The 26,339-nt window shown below is 38.3% G+C and overlaps 1 protein-coding gene across 1 annotated transcript in view; it reads right to left on the minus strand.

Moving 5' to 3' along the window:
• LOC140170276 (uncharacterized) overlaps positions 1 to 26,339 on the minus strand; it is a 103,915-nt gene that overhangs the window by 17,800 nt on the left and 59,776 nt on the right. Inside the window, exons 9-12 of the mRNA XM_072193644.1 lie at positions 15,683 to 15,771; positions 10,404 to 10,529; positions 8,549 to 8,662; positions 7,457 to 7,743 (exon numbers count right to left, since the gene is read on the minus strand). Of these exons, the coding sequence (XP_072049745.1) occupies positions 7,457 to 7,743; positions 8,549 to 8,662; positions 10,404 to 10,529; positions 15,683 to 15,771 (616 nt within the window). The remainder of the gene's footprint in view (positions 1 to 7,456; positions 7,744 to 8,548; positions 8,663 to 10,403; positions 10,530 to 15,682; positions 15,772 to 26,339) is intronic.

Raw genomic sequence — 26,339 nt, forward strand, 5'->3', positions numbered from 1 at the left:
GATCAAGGCATTCATATTTTGTACGTGAAAAACCATCCCCACTTCTTGTGATTTGTGATTTTCTTTATTTTTTTCTGTCTATTTTAAATCTATATCTTAAAAAGCACTTTCCAGCAAGCCTCCTATTTTGATGTATTTTATCACAAATTTGAATGACATTAAATTTCGAGACAGTTAAGACGACTCTAGCTACATGCGGTTGTCAAATGCAGATGACAAGTTAAATTTTTTTTTTCAATTCAAAAATGTCAGAATTGTACATTTTCATGACCATATTTGGAATGAAAAATGCATTAAAACGAATACAGAAAAGCCCAGTATTGGTTCAGTGGTTCTTTAGGTAGCTCTTGGTATTTTGAGAAAATATCTGTTTATGCTGAAGCCTATGGCTAGCACGCAGAGTATTTTAACATTATGGTCACACTTCATAGCAACAGGTTTGTTTAGTATATTTTTCTCTGTATCTACTCCACTGCACCCGAAGCCCGGGGGTACTACGTACAAATGACCATATATGGTAATGTGCACAAAGATGGGTTACATTTTCGACCATTTGGTATATCAATGACACCTTTTTCATAATTTATTTATTTTATTATAAGGATGAGTCATTTTTCCAAAATTACTGTCAAAGTTTGTTCCTAAAATAACCAAATTTTGCGTAATTGTAACCAAAATTGGCCGAAAATTTTGGGAGACATTGTAAAAACTTTGGCGGCAATTTGCAGTAAATTCACCCAAAATGTTAATTTTTGGCATAGCGATGGATCTTATGCTTTCTCAGCGGCACACCCTTACCCAAACCAAACATGAGTATTCCCCCGACCCGACCCAAAGACACCCACATGCATGATCAATGAATGCCAAAATACAAACAAATTAGTAAATAACAATGATCTGTAAATACAAGATGAATGTACAAAGATAATAGATTCAGATTCTGTTTTGGTTTCCATCATGGGAGAGTTAACTCACACAAATAGTTTTCATAATGGTTTGCAACACATGGATTACAAGGTGCTTGGTTACTCTGATATAAGCAATTGTCCATGTATCTATTTAACATGCATGATTGGGCTGTTCCATTAGAGAATAAATGATAGGAATTTTTATTATGACTATCCTCTACCTATGATAGACGACAGGCAGGTCCAATAGTTTGAGAAGTATATAGATGCCGGCGCAATTCCTTTCGTTTATTCTCATTCTTAGTCAGTTAAATATTATTTTAATAACTGTAAAACTATTTTTTAAAGCAAAAATTAAGTTACCGTTATATAAACTCCCCTTTTTCTAAAATGAACGAAACTTGTTTACAACTTCACATCTTTTGTTGCGCGTACTGCTAGCGCGTGTGAGTATTCCGCATTGCGTCTACGCATAAAAAGCAATACATACGCGCACTTCTATGAGCGTGTTACGCGTTATCAACACTCATGATGACGTGGGGTCATCTACACCCAAAATCATGTGATTGTCCAATCAGATTATGTGTCTACGAACTAGACCACTCCCACTGACTAAGAATTTAAAATCCACACTACCCCTGTGGAAGATTTAGCTAAAGTCTTCCACAGAGGGAGTATAAGTTTTGAATAGAATAGACAATTGGGTAACTTCCATTTCAAATACTCACCCAAGTTGTGAAAGATATAGGTAAAGTCACAATACAGGGGGAGTATGGTTTTCAAAATGATTAACTCTGACCAATTACATTTTAAAATATATACTCCCCCTGTGAAAGATATTATCAAAATCTTCCACAGGGGTAGTGTGGAATTCAACAGGAATAACCCATTGTGTACCATGACAACATGTCAATATATAGCTGTGTTATTCAATGGCTGCACACACTACATTTCTAGCTATTTCTAGTCAGGGGCGTAGCAAGCGGGGGGACAGGGTGGACAAAGTCCACCCGCCCCGAGGGTTCAGGGGCCCCGAGCACAAAAGCGAAAATTAAGGCTGATAATGGAGAGTAGGGTCGGATTTAACATTGAGCCAGATGGGCTCAGGTCCAGGGCCCCAAATTGCCCTATGCATCTTTCTTTTAACCCCAATAACGGCATGTATTTGACTAAAATAGGGCAAAATTGTAATTTTACGCGCAAATGTCCTAGTAACATCCAAACAAAATATGTTAGTCCACCTCTACACAAACCCTAACTTGGCCACTGACTTGAGTGTATTTGGCTTCTTCGGTGCGTGAATTTGGGACCTCCAAATTTTGGTCTAGCCCAGGACCCCATAAGGTAAATCCCGGCCTAAGGGCCCGTACTACTCCTTGTCCATGGGCCCCTGATGCTCTTGCTACGCTCCTGTTTCTAGTGGACTTGAACTTTTTTTAAATCCCTTTAATTTCTTTAATCAGATGATGAATTCATTAACTCTTATGCTGGTTTCATACTTTCTGCCGCTTGCCGCTGAGCGGCGTGACACTTCATCATGCCGCTTGCACTTGTCTGCAAGCGGAGCAGCACCCTTATGCTGGTTTCATACTTTCTGCCGCTTGCCGCTGAGCGGCGTGACGCTTCATCATGCCGCTTGCACTTGTCTGCAAGCGGAGCAGCACACCATGGTTAAATTTGTGAATGGGGCTAGTTCTAGTTCAGTGTGACTAGTATATTTATGACTTTAGGCATTGAGCCAATATTAGGGACCGATCATTATTTACGGCAAGGGGAATGGGCGTTTTGTAAAATATATCGACAAAAAAATTTGTGTTTCCCCCTCGCGCCGCTCAAAATTTGGATTCCCCCCTTGTTTTCCTGAATTTCTCCATTTAAAACTTAACAATCCCCATCCTGGTTCAACAAAAAAATTCATGTTCCCCCCTCAAGACCCAAAAGGAAAGGAAAATGTTTGGATTTGTCCTTATTGGTGAAATAAGGTCAAAGTCATGACTCAAAATGAACCGACTGAACCAGTCTGAACCAACAGAACAAAATATTGGTGGGGCAACTGCCCGCCCTTTTCATGGCTACACCACTGGGAGGTGTAGATTTCAAATAAAGTCACGTCACTCATTCAGGTAACCCATTTGAAATTCACACTCCCTGTGTGATGGGAGATGAGGTTATACATGCTACATGGGGTGCATGGATTTCAACTGGAATAGCTCTCAAGCACAATACAGTGGAAACTTGTCAACACGAACTCTGTTACACAAAAACATAGTGATTTATAAGGATACTTCATGTTAACAAATTTCCACTATATAGACTTAATAATGAGTTTGAAGTCTGAAAACATTAACATGTTGAAATACAAAATTTGCATAAAAACTAGATGGACAGCGGTTCTTGGATGTCAGGTTCGACGCACAGCGTCGACCGTGATGCCTCCACCTAAGGGAGCGATTTGGCACACAAAGGTTGATACAAAGTTTCAAACCTCTAGGGCAGACTGAATTTGACCTCAGATGACCCCCTGGATGACCCAAGAATGACATTTAAAGAATTTGGCTCTAAATGGTGACAATACCCACCAAGTTTCATGCCTATACGACCAATTTTATTAATTTGACCTTAGATGACCCCTGGGTGACCCTGAAATGACCTTCCAAAAATTTGGCTCTAAATGTTGACTATACCCATCAAGATTCATGCCCATACAACAATTTTTAGTAATTTGACCTCAGATGACCCCTTGGTGACCCTGGATGATCCCAAAATGGTCTTCCAAAAAATTGGCTCTAAATGTTGACTGTACCCACCAAGTTTTATCCCGATATGACAGTTTTTGCTAGTTTGACCTCAGATTGACCTTTGACATCAGTATATGACCTTGAACCCCACCCAAAAAAGAGTAGCCACAGTTTTTGACCATGACCCACCTATCCTTAATATCTGAAGTCAATCCGCCCATCCATGCCCGAAATACAGCATCCGGACGGACGGAAGCTCGGACATTGCAAAAACAGTATGGCTCGCGGTGGAGGCATACAAATTACAATAACCAGTAATAAGATAATTGTATAATGTGAATTATACCTTAACCGCGACTTTACACCCGACCACCCTCCCCCCCAAGTATGCGACAACCAGAGATGGTGATTTTACATGTAACGACAGATACAGATACCTTTCAAGGCAATTTTACATGACAACAAGCATTCCCTTTTCAAGGGAATTTTTATTAACTTGGTTTATTGGTTTATATAATATATTTTCAAGGACAACTGCTGTGTCTGTATTGATGTTATGGGTTGAGTAACACTTTTTCACACCATTGAGTTTCACGATGACTTTTGTGTCGTGTTCTTTAGGGTCGGTCATGGTTATGTCAATCAAACAATAGGTGTGTTTAGACGATAGCCTACTTTCGAATGTAACTTACAATTAAGCGAGCCAGCAATTAAATTATGCTACAAGCGAGTGTGTGTCCACATGGGACTTACTTGTAAGCCAACTCAAAAGTAAGAGTGACCTTCACTGGTAAATTATGCCATGATTATGCACAATCAGAATAGGATTGGGTCACCAAGGTCATGCTTACATGCGAGTTTACACTGGCCTGACGTTTGAATGTAGCTCGCTACATGTAAGATATCTTACATGTAAAATCGTCACTTGTAACTTGCATAGCTACATGTGAGTGCGTTTAGATGGGCACTACATGCAAGTTTACATTCGAATGTAGTTACAAGCGACTTTACAAGCGATCGTCTGAACAAGCCTAATTTGTTCAAACGATTTGTTTGTTGTTTTTTATGCTTTCTTGATTTCTTGATGATAATGGATTAAGTCAGTTCTTTCATGGACACATTCATACACCAATGTTAAAGGGGAGCAGTAGTGCGGAAAAATGCCCAGCTTCATTCAATGATACCTATTACATTTGCTGTCAATGACCGCATGGACTTACAGGCCCAATGCAGTGATTTGCTCATCCGTAGGATCGTAAAAATGATCCATGAAACCTTTGTTACTGTCATAGATGTGCGAACAAAGCCTGCTATACTTTGATCAGCTCGTAATCGGCGGGCCTTATAACATTGCCGATTAATATCAATATATTTTATTTTGAGAATTGGCTCGTGACATCTCGCCAGAAGCATCACAAATTATTTATTCAAGTCCTATAATTTGTCTACCTTCTTCAACTCACAAAATATAAAGCAATATAGCACTCTTAACGTGGGTCTACTTTTCGGCGAAGTGGTAAAAGCCTAACAATTCCCACCGATTACGAGCTGATCAAAGTAAAGTGTTTAAAGCCTTAATGTACGATCTTTTTAAATTTTTAGATTTTTCTTTTTTTCTTCCAAAATGATAATATGCAATCATTATGAAAGTTCCCAATACATTTGGACGCGATAAACATCGGGAATTTGCAAAGAAACAACATCATAAATAAACTTCACTTCTTTCACTCGAAACATCTCGCACTATTTGGATTAGGACAGCGAGTGTGGCCTCAGAGTTAGTCTCCTACCCGGCCAGTTTGGTTACGCTCCCTCCACAAGATCATACATTAAGGCTTTAACCGGAAAGCCATGTAGACAAAATAACATTTTTTTACATGAATCTGTAATTTATTTACTTTAAATGGGGGAGTAATGGAAGACAACATGGACCTTTTCCGACTTCATTATTTTTAAGTTTAAGTATATAAAACTATTCATTTTTGGAATGGAGACATGTCGAGGAATCCTGTGGTAATGTCAGATTTAAACAAAAATATTAAATCACAAACGTACCCTTTTTTGCTCCGTTTTTTTATGACAACAATCGGTCCCGAGTAAAAAAATTTCAGTTCTAAATAAAGTTTTTCATAAGGTAGAGATGTGAAATTACAGAAGAGTTTTCAGTTTTTGGAAATTTGCCTCACTTTCAAAATATTTTTAAAAAAATATGTGAAAAACACAATTTTGTCACTCTGATCAGCAAAAATTGCACATATTGGTGTATATTTTTGTCTGAAACAAATATTTTGAAAAAGTGAGAAAAACCTTCCCTTGACTTAAATGTGCTCTAAATGATTACCTAAAGTTTACCTTTTGCTTGCGGCATATTTTGCGAGTTAATTTGCTTGGCACAAAATTTGTACAAAGTTGTTGAAAGTGAACTCTGAGAAATCGACGATTGATTTAGTAAAAAAAATGTGGTGCTTGGTCTTAATTTGCATTAATTTGCACCAATGAATCCAAAATGTCCTGCCAATTTACTTAAGCTGTCTTGAGCCATGTGAAATTTTAGAGTTGGTAGAGTGAAATGATGATTTTTAAGGATTGGTACTACACCCCTGATAAATTTTAGACTAATTTTGCATTTTTCTCAAAAATAACTACATTGGTAACAAAGTTATGTATATTATAGGGCAAGGAACCCAATTACTTCACTGCAATTTCAGTGATTCAAGACAAGTGGTTGACTATATATAATGTTAAGAAATGAGGTACATTATAGCTGTACCTATTTTCTTATCATAAATAACGTACCACTTGTCTTGAGTCACTGAAATTCCAGTGTAGTGACTGGATTCCTTGCCCCTATAATATACATAACTTTTACCAGTGTGTTATTATTTTTTTTTTAATGCAAAAATAATAGTCACAAATTTATCAAGGGGTGTAGTACCACCTTAAATCAAGAAGAAATGATCGATTTTAAGCCCCAGGTAATTCCTTGTAAAATGTAGGATTTAATTTTGATTAAAATTTGTAATACTTATGATATTTTTATTTGTATTGTAGTGTTCTTAAAAGAATGAGAATATATGGAAATATATTGGCGTAAAACAACGAGGCGGCGTCGTTGTTTTTACTTAAAATAATGATGTCGCCCGTGTTATATGAGATGATAGATGCACTCCAGCGGCTAAAAACAATACCTTTATTCTCTAATTTAAAAAAAAGTGCAGTGATTTATAGTGCACTACGTAGGCATAACCCACAAGCCTCAGCACACTTTACAGGAATATGTTGACCGCTTACCCAAGACACACCATATAAATCAATTTCTCCTGCTCCTTCTGCATAGATGGTCAATAAGGCAACTGCTATTAGAGGTCCCGGGTTCAACCATCTCTAAATTCCACCCACACATTGCTCTTTCATCACATCTTTATTTAACCCATGAAGATAAAAGTTGAGCAGTCAAGTTAGCTCAATCGATAAGGCATTCGACTACGGTGCAAGAGGTTGCCGGTTCAAACCCTGGCGGTGGTAAAGTACTTAAAGGAACTTACTGCTAATTGACTTCTTGTAACCTGTTTTGTTGTTATCCTGGCTGCGTTGGTTATTTGTGGAATGTCTATGGTGTGAACTCTTGAAGCAGCAAAGTCCCTGTGTTGTTGTTAAATGGTTTATGGAATGATGTGGGGCTGTAGTGATCAGCAACAACCTGTAAAGTGTGCTGAAGATTGTCGATCAACGTCTATGTGATGTGCCTATGCGTAGTGCACCATAAATCATGGCGCTTTTTTAAAGAAATCAATTCACTTCCATACTCACCTCTCCATGTTTTCGGCACAAGAAAATAGCTCCTGGTCCCCAATACGTCCTGCCCCCTCAGAGCCTTGATGGCATCTCCGCATCACACCACGCAACATATGCTGCAAACTTGCCATGTATGCTGCCATACAGTGCACTACTGCCTGTGGGAAGGCTTCTAGCAGAGACTTGAGTAGTAGGTACATGGTACTGAAGACTGCTGGGAAGTAGTCATCTGGGACTGAGGTAAACTGAACTGCTAAACAAGCTTGCAGAGTTTGCAGAGCTTGTTTGGGTTCAAGAAGTTTCTGTGTTTTTAATATAAAAAAACACATACAATAAAAGATACAAAAAAAATAAATGTTGTCATTTATACAGTGCCTTTCATGTGTATCAAAGCACTTTACATTGATTCCACCGTCATTAAAGTTAGTTCGGCTTATATAAGGCGGAAATTATTCGGCTTTTGTTACTGCGCGCATCAATAAGGTCCCAACTCATGCTCGCGTAAATTCACATAAGCGTGCGCCAGTCACACATTATGCAACGCAAAACTAGCGTAAGCATTGTGCCCAACTGCGTGCATGCCATTCTATATCAATCCCGGGGGGCACTCAACTTAAATTTTGGCAGGGGTGTGCGGCGTGGAGCTGATTTTTGGGCAAAATAGGGGCTTGAAGAACTGAAATTAGGGCCAAATTATAGGCTGCTGAGCTATAAATTTCTAAATTATTTCCAAATTTGAGCTTAAAGACCTACAATTGTCAGTATTTGAGGCTCAAAGAACTGGAGCAGATCCAAATGTGGGACTTAAGGAACTGCCGGAGAGCCTGAAAAAGGGACCCTTGATCGCAGCACATACCCGTACCAACTTAACATGTGAGTGCCCCCCCCACCCATATCAATACACATTGTTATGAGTGTTATTTTTTCCGCCTTATATAAACCAAACAAACTTTATAATATGTCAGCTACCATTAGAATACAATGCTAGGCCTTTTTACAGGTTTTTTAAAAAAAACGGGCTGCATAAGTTCTTAAAAAACCCTTAGCTGCAAAAATTCATTAAAAAATCAACAACAAAAAAAAGCACAGCTTTATGAAATTTCTTACCTTTGAACTTGTCATCACTGAGTTGATTGTTGTCAAGATGTTGAGGGCTAGGACACCGGTCATGGACCAATCTCTCACAGATTCCACCAGAAGACAATGCAGCGATGTTATTGCCTGTACATAATAAAGAGTCACATATATTGAAAATCAACTTTGGGGAGCTAGGGGAACCTGGGGGGGAAATCAACTTTGGGGAGCTAGGGGAACCGGGGACACATATGTAAATGTGGTCAAGAGTTCTCCAGCAGTTCCGAAGACCCACATTTCGTCGTTGGGTAGGAAAAACCTCCTATGTGTTTGTGGCCCCTGAACATGTTTAAAAACTGCCAACCAGTTAAATAAAGGGTTTTGCTTTTAACATGTTCAGGGGCCAATTACACAATGTAGGGATCCTGCTTCAGTACTTTAGCTTCACTTTGAGTTAAACTCCCAAAATTGTAGCCCTTCTTGAAAAAAAAAGAATTTATTAGCTCCATAGCCTATAATTTGGCTGAGTCTAGACCGGGGGGGGGGGGGGGCCCCCTCCCAATGCGCCTAGGCTATACACCATCCGCGATAATCAACTTTTGAAAACGTACACTAAACAAGGATTTAACCCTAGGCTAAAACGGCCTGTTTTCATGCCCTAAACTGGGATTTTATTCCTTGCATCAAATTTCATACCCTAAATTTCATTTCCGCGTATTTGCCATTACAATTTTGCTACCCGGTACCCTTTTTTCCGATTTGTCATGTTTTTGACACCCTAAACATTGACCAATAACACCCTTTGTTTTCCTGTCACCAAACGTCCCCATTTTTCAAACATTTTCAGGAAATTTCGCACTGAATGACCTCATTTCTTCCAATTCTTCAAAAAGTTTCAAATTTGTTCAAATTTTGATGAATTTTTGTTTTTTATATTATGACCCTCCTTTTTGAGACTTTCTCGCTGAAAGACCCCCCTTTTCGGTGTCTAGTCTCTCACTGAAAGCCCCCTAGTTTCGAAATGCTGTCCACACATCCCTGTCACTTCCAAAGTTGAGTGCCCCCTGGAGCAGCAAACATCTATAAAACATGACTTTCATAAAATATCCAGTTCGGTTATTCCAGTTGAAATCCATACACCCCCTATGGAAGACATGACCTTAATCTTCCACACAGGAAGTGTGAATTTCAAATGGGGTTACCTGAACAGGTTGCTCCATACCCAGGTCCATACCTTCAACATGTATGGGAGAATCAGGCGGTGAGTGGCATGATAGAGCCGACAGCTTGTGAAACCGCCTGGCAGTACCAGTATGGCATTTTCCATATACTCGGTTAGTTTTGTGGGGTTCATTATCGAACCCCAACAGTTTTAGCTTGTATTTATATTATTTATTAACATAGGCCTATTTCGTCGGTCGCAACACATAGTGGCATACGTGAAGGACAAAATACGTTTCCGATCAAAACGATTTTGAAGGATATGCTACTAGTAACGGAGTCGACACTCCTCCACTGTTAACTCTCAGTGGCCCGATTCCATTTGTAATTGAAGTTTAAGGTTCAAACTATTAAACTGTACCTTTAACAGTTAATAAGGAATAACTATTATAGGATAATAGCTAGCTCTAAACCTATACGCCACTATGTGAAACGGAAAATTTTGAAAATCACCCTACGCTACTATGTGTTGCGACCGACGCATTTGTTTGTGATATTTCAAGCATTTTAAAATTTCAAAATAATCCTATTCAGTTACACGGTTGAAGATGAAAATTTAGAGAATGCACGGCGACCACCACCTGGGGAGAATATTTCCATGTATGGGAGATTAAGGTCATGTCTTCAGTATGGATTTCAACTGGAATAGCCCAATTTTTCAACATACCTTTGGAATATTTTCTTGAAGAAATTTGTGTTTTTCCTCAGAAAGCTGACAGTCTGGCAACACCTGGCAGGTTAACACACAGGATTGTAAACTAGCAACACTGGCTGGGCTCAACTCTGTCATACTCTGCACAAAAAAAATCAAACAAAATAATCACAAATTAGACTTCAAGGTATACAGTGTGTGTCCCTCTAAAACTTGAATCTTGAGGTTTCCATCAGGGTCTCCACTTTAAAATGTAGCTATTGTGTCCAATCAAGATTCCATCTTTTCCCATGCTCACAGTTACTGAAAAGGTCCAGCATAAAAAAGTGGACCTGATTATTTGAGAGGAAACTGTAAACCCAAACCGACCCACCCAACCTCATAAATCACAAACATATCCCAAATCACAAACTTTATAATCCCCTTCGACAATTAATCCACATCCATGGACATCCAGAGTTTTTCGGAACTAGAGATAGATGCCGTTGGTGGTGTCTGGCCAGATGAAGGGGGCATACCCGGCTACCTGTACATGTATAGACCCGTGACGTCATGCAGACATCACGGGTCTATTAAATCTGTCGATTAAATGCACTTTTTTGGCCCAGATCTATGCTGTTTCATATATTTATCAGCGTTTCCAACCCTTTTGAAACCATTTTAAGGCATTCCATGCGCTACAATGTCAAAATTGTGGCTACATCATAGATATCTCAGGCATCTCAGAGCATTACCTGGTTTTTCCATATGAAAGTAATTTTAAAAGGTGTTCCATCAAAGTTTTCGTTGTGTGCTGCCACCTAGCGGTGGTTCCGAGAACGTTGCGTCAAGATACATGAACCAGTTATTAGAATATGGGTGTTCTTGTTTGTCAGTAAACACATTTTTTGTCACGTCATACAAAAATGTCATTTTCCGTGTTGTACCTCCGATTCTGTGATTTTCTTCCATTTTCCGTAAAATGGAAAACTTCAGACTCTAAGTTAGTCCTTTCTCGTTACCCAAAAGGCTAGAGCAAATATTGTACCGTCGAAAAGGATTGTCAAGATGCAAGTCTTACAAAATGGCATTTCCTGAAAGACGTAAAAGTTTGTAGAAATTGGCCTAGTTGGGCCAGCTTGGCGTAGACCGAGGATGGGGTTAGTGGGAGCCGTAACCCTCTCCTATTATGGGTTGTTGTCGAGTTCCTACAGGAAGGTCATTTAAAACAAACAAACCAATACGCACACACACCCCACCCCTACCCACATTCACACAAATCACACACATATCTAGAGTCTGAAGTTTACCGTTTTCTAAAATCCATTTTCCGTGTTGTAAAATTTGTAAATCTGTGTCATGAATAAAGCTTAATGTATAAACAAAGTGTTCCAATATCGCGATCAATATGCTCTGATTGGAATATTCTCACAATAATAGGCCGACTATTACGATGTTGGGAGGGATATATGGGGTCATGCCTTGGTAATATACCTTTATTTCGGTATTATTAAACGGTATTTTTATCATAAAAATTGACATACATAACTCATGATTGTTTTTAACATTAATTTCTCTTATCTTTTAACAATTTTTGTCACATCATAAGAAAATGCCATTTTCCGTGTTGTACCTCCGATTCCGTGATTTTCTTCCGTTTTCCGTAAAACGGAAAACTTCGGACTCTACACATATCCTACCAATACCTAGAAACTTCTTCACATGATATTTCCACCTGAGACTACAGGTATAATAGTCTCAGATTTCCACTGCCTTTGACAGTTGTTTTTAAATTTTTTTTTTTAGTTTGATACTAGTTTCAGAGGCGTTTAAAATCAATACAAATGTAGCCTACATGATGATTTCTATAGGGTTGAAATTTTCTGTGGTTTTCAATTTTTGAGCTTTTGGTGTCATTATAATATAGGAGCATGTTGAATTCATTTGTGCAAAATTGATTATATGTACCTTAAGGTGGTACTACACCCCTTGATAAATTTGTGAATATTTTGCATTTTTCTCAAAAAGTAACTAATTAACACTGGTAAAAAATTATGTATTATTATAGGGGCAAGGAATCCAATTACTTCACTGAAATTTCAGCGATTTAAGACAGGCAGTTCACTATATATGTTAAGAAATGAGGTACATTCTAGCGGTACCTCTTTTCTTATGATAAATAACATACCGCTTGTCTTGAGTCACTGAAATTCCAGTGTAATAATTGGATTCCTTGCCCCTATAATATATGTGACACGATCTGGTCCATGGGGGCCAAAGGCGGCAAATTCGAAACTGAGATAAAGGTGAAAATATGGAGTAAAAAACAATAAAATACATAAGAAAAGCGACATCAAAAAACTTCATAACTTTAGAACCAAGTATGCTAGACCTCTGACGTTTTCAGTATATGATAGCCTATTGTATAATGTAACAATTACAGTAACTCAATTTTCAAAAATGCCTCCTTTGGCCCCCATGGACAAGATCGTGTCACATATATAACTTTTGTTACCAGTGTGTAGTCAATTTTTAGAAAAATGCAAAATTAGTCATAAAATTTATCAGGGGGTGTAGTGCACCTATTATTAAAGGTCATTATGTATAATGAATGTCGGCTCTTATCTCACGGGTCATTGGGTGCCAGATTCATCATTATAACAAAACAATGATGACCAGATTTTGGAGTATTGTTCCTAAAACCAATGACCGTGACACTAGGAAAAATGAATGAAGTTCACGGTTTTCTGAAGGTCAATTTTTAAAACATAATAGACAGCAAGTGGGCAAAGCAAACCATCGGTGTTTGGAAGATGATTCAGCAGATATCAAGGGGCTGTGCAATAATGATAAGCCTTTAGGGAGGGTGTAAAATTTCCAAACGGCGTACCAAAAAATGCTTGCCCCTTCTTTGGCATACCAATAATTGCTTTCCTCCCCTTCTCAGCCTGCCAAAAAATCTCCCTCCACCCTTTTGCACATGCCAAATTTTTGGGATCCCAATTTCAATTTGCAAACCTATATAGGCCTATTAAAGGTAATTTAGCCATAAATTGGCATATTTAAACTTTTCCGTACTCCTAAGCCTTTTTAGAGAATTCAATTTAAAAGGCGGCCCATGAATGTGTGCCAAAAATTGCTTTCCCTCCCTCTCAGCTTACCAAAAATGGCTTGCCCCGTCCCCTTTGGCTAGCCAAAAACAAAAAATTATTGCTCCCCCCTAATTTTACCTTCCCCCAGGGCCAGGGCTCATAATTATTGCACTGCACCAAAAATCTTTTGTTCCTGTTTATTTATTGTCCCTATTTACACTGTTTTGCAGCACCCTTGGTTACTTTTGTACTGATATTTTTATTGTATTCAAGTCATATTAATCATTCTGTTAAATATTCAACAATATGAAATGAAATTCAGGTCAACTTGCTGCTATGTATCCTATATCAGTTCGGGGGCACTCGTAATTCACGGACGTCTCTGATTTCAGAGACGGGTCAGTGTTTTCACATACGGGGGGTCTGTGATATCACACGCGCCGAGCTTTGTTGACAGCTGGGCACTTTCGATGCAGCACATCGGAACGAAGCTGAGTGTATTAGAATAAGCTTTCCTGTTTAGCAAATATCTACCTGTGCAAAAATTATATCTATCTGTGCAAATTCTGACAAATGGTCCCAGAACACACTTAGATTGCAATGGCCAAAATCAAATGTTTTGAAGTAAAAAAATCCCTATAAATCGCTCTAATTCATGAATTGGATAGTAAAATTGGCAGGCACTCAACTTGGGCTATAGCTACAACCCTGATAAGGCCTACTCACAAAATTATCCCCACTGCGCCGGCACGTTCACCAAAATTACTAATATCGTTTGCGACTGGATTTTGAAACTAGGGAGTATGTGATTTATGAGACGTCTCTGAAATATGATACTGTTATGTGACATGACGCTTCAAAAGTATTTGATATCAGAGACGTCCGTGAATTATGAGTGCCCCCGAACTGATATCAATTGAATTTTTTGTAGAATTCTGGTTTGCGTGCACTACATGTAAAATTTCCAAATTGGTCTGCTGACCTGCTACTAAAAAGACTTTACCTGGACAAATTAATGCGATCGAAGCATGCACACATTTGGAATCACACCACTAAATCAAGTTCCTATTCTTTTATGTGTTAAAAGGTACCCAAGAAATCGTCATTTTCTCATGGTTACAACGTCATCGTTCATTCAAGACACCATTTTTCCAAAAGTTTATGAAAAAACCCTAGAACCAGCATTTTTTTGGTAGTTGAGCGGCTCGATTTTTCGCAGTGGTGCATCAAACATGATGTAAACCATACCAAACTCTACAGCTCAGCGCATCTATGTTGTGGTCCATGGAGCCAAAAAACCTTCATAAAATTTCAGAATTGTAGTATCTTTCATCTTTTTATGCTCAGATGATTAGAAAAACATCCACAAAGCACAACTATCACCAAAAAATTGGCATATCAGCCTTCATTTCAAACTTTTCTTTTCCATTTTAATGTACCTGGTATGGTCAGCGAATTAAACACTGGTTCTTATTTCTCCAGTCAGATAAGGTTGGACCCGATTTAGTGGTGTGATCTCATTTGCCATTTTGATTTTAATGCTGAAATAGCCATAATGAGCGGGCAAAAGCGGGGAATTCTTAGGCCTGGTTAATGTGCAGAGAAGTGATATCAGGCACTTCCCAAAATACATTTCTTCTCTGCGCTGATTTGCAATCCAGGGCAACACAGGTTTAGGTTGAAAAGAAATACCTCAGTTACAAAATCTGCAAGAGCTTTGTTAATGTTAAAGGTAATGTTTGTCACTATCAACCCATAGTTGCACTGAATAGCAAATCAGTACACAGAAGAAATGCATTTTGGGAATTGTAAGATAACTTCTCTGGATAATGCGTTCTTCAGAATTTGGTGTGTCCACATTTGGCAGCGAACATGCTCATCCCTCCCACACATTGTAACCCCACACAAACAAATCACAAAAATATTAATATATTCCAGGCCTGTAACCAGAATTTATTTTGGGAGGGGGCTGATTTTGAAATTAAAAAGTGGACCTTTTTTCAAAATTTAGACCTTTTTGGACCAGGGGACTGATTTTGAAAAAGTGGACTTTTTTTTCAAAATTTGGACCATTTTTGACCAAAAAGGCATAAAAAACCCAAATTTTTTCACTCGCTACACTCACATATGGGTCTTTATGGGTCAAAGAAGGGGACTTTTTTTGGCATTTTGGGATGGTGGTCTGCCCCAGCCCCCCTGGTTACAGGCCTGCTATATTCTTACCAATATCTGTAAAGTTTCCTCTAGAGTCTTAGAGAATAGATCCACATCCATGCATGTCAGGATAGATGATGCTGCTCTTAGAATTTCAGCTGAAAAAAGCAAAGAAGAAAAAATCATGTTGAAAGCAGTGGCGTCGTAGATTTCTTTTTGACATTGGGGGGATGGGGTTGGAAAAAATTTAGTTACCAACTAAGTTTATGGTACAAATTTTGTCATATTGAAGCTAAAATGATGAAATATGGTGCAACAGTGGAATACATTCGCGTGAAGCCCGCAATAATTGGCACTTTTGGGGCTAAAATGGCCAAATATGAAGTAAATTTGGTCAGAAACCCACATACAGGCATCAACATTGGGGGGGTGATTGTATATGGACCATCCCCCTAGCAAAATATTGGGGCCATCCACTTTCCGTTGGGAAAGTGCTGATTTCTTCACACAATATTTCCACATTGGTTAACTTTCTTCACATGGTTATCGACTGCAGACAACAAGTTTCAATTTTTTTTTTAATATTCAAAAATGTCACAATTGTAAATATTCATGACCATATTTGGAATCAGCATGAAAAATGCATTAAAATGAGTACAAACAAGCCTAGTATTGGTTCAGTGGTTCCTAGGGAGCACGGTGGCCGAGCGGAACGGGCTCCGACTCATAATCGGAAGGTTGCGGGTTCGAGCCCCGGCGACGCCATCGTGTTGTGCCCTTGAGTAAGGTACTTTATCTCGATTACTCCTCTCCACCCAGGTGTATAAATGGGTACCGGCATTCTTTAATGCTGGGAAGGTAACAGACTCACTGTGGAGGAGGTGTAGCGATCCCCCTACAGCAACATTAAATGGAGGAGTCTGGCCCAATCGCCAATGAAAGAGAGATGGGCACTCCGTTCACTGTTTATATACAGGTTCGCATCCTTTACCTTACCTTTTTTAGGATAGCTCTTGATTACAGATATTTGCACAGTATTTTTTGTTGGACATGAGCAGGCGGCGAGTGGCATGATAGAGTCGGCAACTTGTGAAACCGCCCGGCCGTATAGCATTTTCCATATACTCGGTTAGTTTTGTGGGGTTCATTATCGAACCCCAACGGTTTTAGCTTGCATTTATATTATTTATTAACATAGGCCTATTTGTTTGTGATATTTCAAGCGTTTTAAAATTTCAAAATAATTGGGACACTTTGACCTCTGACATATATCAGGAAAATTTACGTAATTATTATTAATTTTCTTATTATTGTCATAATTGATCATTAAAAATACTAAATAATTAATTTATAAAATACTGATATTTTAAATATTTGTTTTAATTATTGTTAAACATTTTAGATTATATTTTGTACGTACAAAAACCCAATATTTCTGAATTTTCTGAAAGGAAAGGACAAAGTGTCCCAAAACTGCAAAAACTGTCCTTACAATGCATTGCAAACTTCCAATGCCGATTTGGCTTATTACACGGTTGACGATGGAAATTTACTGACTTTAGAGAATGCACAGCGCATACCACCTGGACATGAGAGCACTTCGGACACATCAACTTGCATTATGAATGCGAGGAATATCCTTCTGTTATCAAACAAATTAATAAAAAAAATCAATTCTTTTTATTTAAACTTTATAGATCTAATGATACGTATAAGCCCCATCTATAATTTCTTTCAAATTTTAAATTTTTATTCTATACTCAAAATGCTGAAATAACAAGGTAAAGTGAAACCCTACTGGTTATTTTGGCCCTATGTATATTGTGATGTGCCCTGAGTAATTTAATTTAATTTAATTATTTAACTTTGTTTACAAGCTGAAAGTATTTCATGAGATGGAAACCCCTTGTATTTTGGAATTCCCCAAATTATTGTAAACAAAGTCAGAGCTATGTTTGGAACTTGGAAAGCCCCAGTTCATTATTGCACCATCAGGAAAACCCCCAGGAAGTGATGTAATGTGAATGTGTATAATTAATCTTGGGAAATCCCAAGATTGCAGCAATGTTGTGAAAATGTGATTGAAGTAATGGTTTATTAATAGATGATGGGTTTTTGCATGAGTACTGATATAAAAAGCTGGAGGTTTTGTTGGGACTTTACAGAATGCCGTGGGAGATTGAGAAACTCCACATGTGTGTGATGGTCTTCGTGCTTCAAAAAAGAAGTGCATTTTAACCAGTTTATATAGCCAATAATTGAGCTAATTTTAATACAGCAACGAAGAAGACAGCGAGCACACAAAAGTGCTCTTCCTCATCAAAGGATTAAAAGTTCTTCTGTCAAATTGCTGGAGTTTGCTGGGTTTGTGAAGGCCACGCATCTGTCAAAAAAACAGCGGAGCTGTGTTAAAGAAACCTGTTCCCTGGAGAAAGAGAGAATGGTGAAAGAAACACCATTTTTGGAGAAAGCAGTGCAAGGAGATATATTTGAGGAGAATGCAGCGCAAGGAGATATATTTGTGGAGATAGCAGCGCAAAGGAGATTGGAGGAAGCATCATCATTTTCGTATGAGGATTTTATACGCAAGGATTTATAAATGCAAGTGTACTATGGACTTCGCTGATTTTCGCAGGACAAGCGAATAAGGATATATTACATCAGTCGTCCAGAACATTGCAAGAACTCTAGGATCACCAACAAGAAGACAGCTGGTTAAGTAGTCATAGAGTAAAACTGTCATTGTGTGATTTTATTGTATATGCGATATTGTTATTATATGTACCAATCATACTCTGTTTTCAATTAAAGACTTAGATTTTGTTAGCTTAAACAAACAGTGTATTTGTGTTGTGCATTCGTGTGAGTTCGGGAAAAAGGTGATTTTGGCCTTGAGTCAAGTACGACTCGTAACAAAAATTAGGGGCTCGTCCGGGAAAATACACTGTAAAAAAGTTGACATTAATATACTGAGTCTTGAAAGTGGAAGTACAGTATGGCAGAGTTTAAAGCAGAAGAGTTTCTTGAAACTATAAATTGGGAGAAGTTTGATGAGTTGAAGAAGCCTGATTTATTAGCATTTGCCAAACATTATAACTTGAAAGTAAAGCAAGCTACAAGAAAGCAAATAATCAAAAATGCATTGATTGATGTTTTGGTCGGGAGGACATTTTGATGAATCCTATTTGGCAGAGAAACTTGACGTAGAAACTGAAATTGGTGGGGACTCAGCATTTAAATTGAAAGAGTTGGAAATTCAATTAGAACTGAGGAAAATGGAAATGGACCAAAATAAAATAGAAATGGACCAAAAAGAAAAACTGGAAATGATCAAGTTAGAGAATGAAAATAAAGAAAAACAAGAACGGCTAGACATTGAAAAACAAAAACTAGCAATGGAAGAAAAAGCACGCTTAAGAAAAGATGGCGCTTGAGCACCACAAATTAGAAATGGAAGAAAAGGAAAAACTAGCAAAAATTCAAATGGAAGCACATTTGAAAGAAAAAGAAATTGAGTTTGAACAAGAGAAGTTGGCTAAGCTAGGTGACAAATACTCATCAAGTTTCTCCTCAAAGTCAAAGTCAGGCTTTGATGTTACAAAGTATGTAAAGCTTGTGCCTAAATTCAAAGAGAAAGAAGTTGACGAGTACTTTCAACATTTTGAAAAGGTAGCTACAAATTTGAAATGGCCTCCAGAGCATTGGACCCTACTGTTACAAAGTAGTTTTGTGGGGAAGGCCAGGAAACTTACTCAGCTCTACCAATAGAGAAGTGTAATGATTATGAAGAAGTCAAACAGGCAGTTCTCAAGGCCTATGAACTGGTGCCTGAAGCATACAGACAAAAGTTCAGAGATTCAAGAAAGCAATCAGATCAAACCCATGTAGAATTTGCTAGAGTAAAAGAACAAATGTTTGACAGGTGGCTTGGTTCAAAAGAAGTCAAAGATGATTTCGGCCAACTTAAGCAATTGGTTCTTATAGAAGAGTTCAAGAAATGTGTCCACGCTGACATTAAAACCCATTTGGATGAAAGCGCTAGCAAAATTAAGACGCTAAATGAGGCGGCGACAATGGCGGACGACTATGGCTTAACTCACAAATTGAATGGGAGTAGATTTGGTCATAACAGAAGTTATTCAAACAGGTTCAGCCATAACCAACCTAGAATAAATCAGGGTGGTACACAAGAAGGGAGAACTCAGTCTAATTCACAGCATAGTGCTGGTGGTAGAGGGACCCCAGGGAGTTCAGGTAACAAAGCAACATTTGGGACTGAATTTAAATCCAAAGTAACTTGTACTCATTGCAAGAGACCAGGGCATACGATGACCCAGTGTTATTTCTTGAAAGGCAGACAAGACGCACAAAAAAACAGCAGCAAACTGCTAGTAATACTGTGGGATGTGCAGTGTCACTTGAGTCAAAGAAAAAGTCAGTCAAATCAAGAAACAAGAATTCCCACAAAAGGAGGTGAGACAGACAAGGTGTGTGAAGAATTTGAACCATTTGTGTTAGAGGGAGTAGTATCACTAGGTGAGAATGGTAGTCCAAAGCCCATTAAGATTGTGCGAGATACGTGTTGTGCACGGTCTATGATTCTGGAAGGAACTTTGCCCTTTAATGAGGATAGTTCAGCAGGTAATGCTTTGATCCAGGGTATTGGGATGGAAATAATTAGTGTATCTCTCCACAAAGTTAACTTGACATCTGACTTGGTTTCTGGTCCGGTAACCATAGGAGTTAGACATGAATTGCCAGTCAAAGGAGTGTCCATGTTGCTAGGAAATGATTTGGCAGGGGGAAGGTGTTTCCTGACCCAATAGTTACAGATAAGCCCTGTTTACAGGATGATAATAGTGAGGAAGAGGAGATATTTCCTGCATGTGCAGTGACACGGGCAATGAGTAAGAGAGCCTCATTAGAAACAATTGAGGACAACCAAATTGATGACTTAGGCTACAATTTGGAAGACACATTTGTGTCACAGTTGAATGAGAAAGAAGATAAACTTCCTTCTCCAGGGATAAGAAGACCCCTCAAAATGACACAGCCTCTGAGCATGAACAAATTGGGGAAACCATGAGAGACCCATTAAGTCATGACAAGCTGATTCTGGAGCAACAAAATGACCCAGAACTCAAAGAGATCAATCAAAGGGCATTGACCCTAGAAGAAGCAGAACAAAATTCTGTCTGTTTTTACAAACAAGATGATGTGCTAATGAGGAAATGGCGCGCCCCTGATGTACCTGCCGATGAAGAGTGGAAGGTAGTGCACCAAATTGTGGTACCAAAAGTCTACCACACTGAAGTTATTAACATAGCACATGATAGTCCCATGGCAGGGCATTTGGGTGTTAAGAAAATTCATGAAAGAATTCTGAGACATTTCTGGTGGCCCACTCTCAGAAAAGATGTTTCTGAATATTGCAAAACATGTCACATATGCCAAGTAGTAGGGAAGCCAAATCAGAAAATACCTCCTGCTCCATTAAAGCCAATTCCAGCCTTTGATGAACCATTTAGTAGGGTTATTATTGATTGTGTAGGCCCCCTACCAAAGACTAAGTCAGGTAATCAATATCTTCTGACAATTATGTGCACGTCAACACGCTTTCCTGAAGCCATACCTTTGAGAAATATTAAAGCAGTGACAATAGTGAAAGCTTTAACCAAGTTCTTCACATTTGTGGGGCTCCCCAAGTCCATACAGTCAGACCAAGGATCAAACTTTACTTCTGGAGTATTTCAGCAGGTCATGTATCAATTAGGTATAGAACAGTATACCTCAAGTGCTTACCATCCAGAATCACAAGGTGCACTAGAAAGGTTCCACCAAACATTGAAAAACATGATCAGGACATACTGTTTGGAATTTCAGAGGGACTGGGATGAGGGAGTACACTTGTTGTTGTTTGCTGCCAGGGAAGCTGTTCAGGAAACTTTAGGATTTAGTCCTTTTGAGTTAGTGTTTGGACACACAGTGCGCGGGCCCTTAAAGTTGTTGAAAGAAAAGTGGCTCAATGAGAAATCAGATATCAATTTATTGGATTATGTCTCCAATTTTAAGCATAGGCTTAACAGAGTAACTGATATCGCCAAGGAAAACTTGAAACAGGGTCAGGCCAAAATGAAGCAATGGTATGATAAACATGCCAAAGAGAGAGTGTTCAAACCAGGTGATAAAGTTCTAGTACTGTTTCCAATTCCAGGACACCCATTACAAGCCAGATATCATGGCCCATGTGAGGTAGAGTCAAAAGTGGGTGAAGTAGATTATATTATCAAGACTCCTGGTAGACGCAAGAGCAGGCAGTTATGCCACATAAATATGCTCAAAGAGTATGTTGAAAGAAGTGACAGTGGCATTTCAAAACCTGTGTGTACAGTAAAACATGCTAATGTAGACAAACATGCCGATGTAGACAAAATCACCAATGTAGACAAGAGTAAAGATGACAATTCTGATGTCACATATGACCAGGATAAAGAGCTAGAGCACAAAGAGTATAATGTAAAATTGAACAATTCTGATGTGCTCACTAATTTGGACTCAAAGTTAGGTCATCTTTCTCAAGATCAACAAAGTCAAATTGCAAATTTGATTCACAAATTTGACAATATATTTCCTGATACGCCAAGTAGAACAAATGCTGCATTTCATGATGTAGATGTTGGTGATACAAAACCAATCAAGCAGCATCCTTACAGAGTCAATCCATTGAAAATGGAACATCTCAAAAATGAGATCAATTATATGCTAGACAATGATATCATAGAACCAAGTAGTAGTGAATGGAGTTCACCGTGTATACTTGTTCCCAAGCCTGATGGTTCATACCGATTGGTCGCAGACATGAGAGCTCCAAATGTTCATTCAAAGACCGACTCGCACCCAATTCCAAGAATTGATGATTGCATAGACAAAATTGGGAATGCAAAATTTGTTAGCAAATTTGATCTTTTGAAAGGGTACTGGCAGGTTCCACTCACAGACCGTGCCAAAGAGATTTCTGCTTTTTGTACACCATTTGGTCTTTACCAATACAAAGTTATGCCATTCGGTTTGAACGCCCCAGCAACATTTCAGAGAATGGTGAACCAAATTGTGGCAGACATAGAGGGATGTGAAGCGTATGTAGATGATTTGATTATTTACAGTCAAACTTGGGAACAACACATGGAACAACTCCATCAATTGTTTGAGAAGCTGTCAGAAGTACAATTGACAGTCAACCTGGTAAAAAGTGAGTTTTGCCATGCCACAGTCACATACTTGGGATACGTTGTAGGTCAAGGTCAGGTGAAACCTATCAAAGCCAAAGTTGAAGCAATTGAGCAATACCCCACACCTGTAAACAAGAAGGCACTCATGAGATTTCTAGGAATGGTTGGCTATTATAGAAAGTTCTGTCCAAACTTTTCAGAGATAGCAAGTCCTTTGACTGATTTGTTGAAGAAAGATGCAAAATTCATTTGGTCAGAACAGTGTGAAAATGCTTTTCACAAAGTCAAATCAATACTCATGAGTTCACCAGTGCTTACTGCACCTGGTTTTCAGAAGCAGTTCAAGTTGACTGTTGATGCCAGTGACATAGGCTGTGGAGGTGTTGTGATGCAAGAGGGTGAAGATCAAATAGATCACCCCATTTGTTACTTTTCAAGGAAATTCAACAAGCACCAGAGAAATTACTCCACAATTGAGAAGGAGTGTTTAGCATTGCTATTAGCATTGCTACATTTTGATGTGTATTTGGGTACCACAGTATACCCTGTGCTTGTTTTCACAGATCACAATCCCTCACCTTCATCAACAGGATGAAGAACAAAAACCAAAGACTGGTGAGGTGGAGTTTGACCTTGCAAGAGTACAATCTGGACATCAAACATATTAAGGAAAAGACAATGTAATGGCTGATGCCCTGTCCAGAATTGCATAAGAAAACCTGACAAACAAAAATTTCCTTTAAAAGGGAAGTTGTATGTGACAAGTAGTCACTGTGTATGATGAGTTAAATACTCAAAGTTGATAATATGTTGAAGTTGATGTAAAGAAGAAAACATTTAAGAAAGTTTTCATTACATTCGAACTTTCTTCTTTTAAGGGGGAGGGTGTGATGTGCCCTGAGTAATTTAATTTAATTTAATTATTTAACTTTGTTTACAAGCTGAAAGTATTTCATGAGATAGGAAACCCCCTTGTATTTTGGAATTCCCCCAAATTATTGTAAACAAAGTCAGAGCTATGTTTGGAACTTGGAAAGCCCCAGTTCATTAAATTGCACCATCAGGAAAAACCCCCAGGAAGTGATGTAATGTGAATGTGTATAATTAATCTTGGGAAATCCCAAGATTGCAGCAATGTTGTGAAAATGTGATTGAAGTAATGGTTTATTAATAGATGATGGGTTTTTGCATGAGTACTGATATAAAAAAGCTGGAGGTTTTGTTGGGACTTTACAGAATGCCGTGGGAGATTGAGAAACTCCACATGTGTGTGATGGTCTTCGTGCTTCAAAAAAGAAGTGCATTTTAACCAGTTTATATAGCCAATAATTGAGCTAATTTTAATACAGCAACGAAGAAGACAGCGAGCACACAAAAGTGCTCTTCCTCATCAAAGGATTAAAAGTTCTTCTGTCAAATTGCTGGAGTTTGCTGGGTTTGTGAAGGCCACGCATCTGTCAAAAAAACAGCGGAGCTGTGTTAAAGAAACCTGTTCCCTGGAGAAAGAGAGAATGGTGAAAGAAACACCATTTTTGGAGAAAGCAGTGCAAGGAGATATATTTGAGGAGAATGCAGCGCAAGGAGATATATTTGTGGAGATAGCAGCGCAAAGGAGATTGGAGGAAGCATCATCATTTTCGTATGAGGATTTTATACGCAAGGATTTATAAATGCAAGTGTACTATGGACTTCGCTGATTTTCGCAGGACAAGCGAATAAGGATATATTACATCAGTCGTCCAGAACATTGCAAGAACTCTAGGATCACCAACAAGAAGACAGCTGGTTAAGTAGTCATAGAGTAAAACTGTCATTGTGTGATTTTATTGTATATGCGATATTGTTATTATATGTACCAATCATACTCTGTTTTCAATTAAAGACTTAGATTTTGTTAGCTTAAACAAACAGTGTATTTGTGTTGTGCATTCGTGTGAGTTCGGGAAAAAGGTGATTTTGGCCTTGAGTCAAGTACGACTCGTAACAATATATAGTTCTATAGGAGGACATAAAGTTGTAATTTTATGAATTATGACTCTATGTTAAACTTTGTTCTGTTGACCTACAAACACAACAAATTTGGTTGATTCCATTAAGGTGCAAGTTGGAACATTTAAGAATAGCCCAAAAAAAATCAGGCTTGAAAAAAATTAACCAATTTCATATTGTAAGATCTTATATTATGGGTTTGAAGTGTTTATAGCTGGGATAAAGCCATCCAACATATGAAAACCTTTTTTTTGTGTTACCTGGTCCGAAAAAAATTTGGGGGATTTTCTTCAAAAATGAGCATTTTTGCCCAAATGTGACCTCGACTAAATTCATCAAGTCTTTGCCATTCTAAATATGTATACCTTTATATAGTTAAGACCATCAATTTAGCAGTTAATATGAGGCCCAAAAGTTCATGTAATTCCAGGGTTAAGACCACCCTTTATAAATCAACAATTTATTCAATTGTATAATCAGTATTGAGACCAAATTTTCCAGGGCTAAGACCAACCTAATAACCTGTATCTCAATTTTCTGATTCAATTAACAGAAATGGACATGTCATAATAATTACATTACCATTTTGATAATTCAGGCATGATTAAAAAAAAGTTAACAAACAACAAAGGAGTGGCCAGAAATGGTATTATCAAAACAATTGTTGCTCTTTCAGATAAATCAGGTATGAGAAAAAGGTCAAACACTAAAGGAGCAGAGAAGCTTGCATATCCTTCCCAGAACCCTTTGCAGCATGATATATCACCTCATATCACCAATTGATACTCCCCAGGTATGTAGCTACGTCCGGGGGTCACTCCCATTGTGGCCTGTACACCATCCGCGATAATGAAAACGCGTAAAAGGGTAGCTTTTAATTGGGTAAGCACGATACGCTGCGTAACACGTTTAGGGTGTCAAAAACATGAAATATTGGAAAAAGGGTAGCAAAATTGCAATTGCTAATACGCGAAATGAAATTTAGGGTATGAAATTTGATGCAAGGAATAAAATCCCTGTTCAGGGTGTGAAAACACCTGTTTAGGGTATTGTTTTAGCCAAGGGTTAAATCCTTGTTTAGGGTGCTTTTCAAAAGTTGATTATCGCGGATGGTGTACAGGCCACAATGGGAGTGACCCCGAGAGCTACGGTGGGTGGTGGTAGAGCCTGGCATTCAGATTTAGAGCGCACCCCGGGAGCCCACCACTGATAAACAATTTATGCTCTAGCACCCAGCACTCAAGTGTCAAAAATTGCAAAATCACATAGAATTTGGCCAAATTTAGGCAATTTTCAATAAAAATGTCAATTTCACGAAATATTACCCCAAATAACATAACACCCGGCACTAAAAATTTTCTAGCTACAACCATGGTACTCTCATGTACAGGTTACCATTGATTTAATTTGAGAATAGATTGGCTAAACATGGGTCGATAGTCAAGAAATAAACATATTTTGCAAGATCTGAATATGCTCTGTTAGCTTCTGTTAATTAAGGTATATTT

The sequence above is a fragment of the Amphiura filiformis genome, chromosome 14 (genome assembly GCF_039555335.1).
Source record: "Amphiura filiformis chromosome 14, Afil_fr2py, whole genome shotgun sequence".
Classification (NCBI taxonomy): Eukaryota; Metazoa; Echinodermata; class Ophiuroidea; order Amphilepidida; family Amphiuridae; genus Amphiura; species Amphiura filiformis.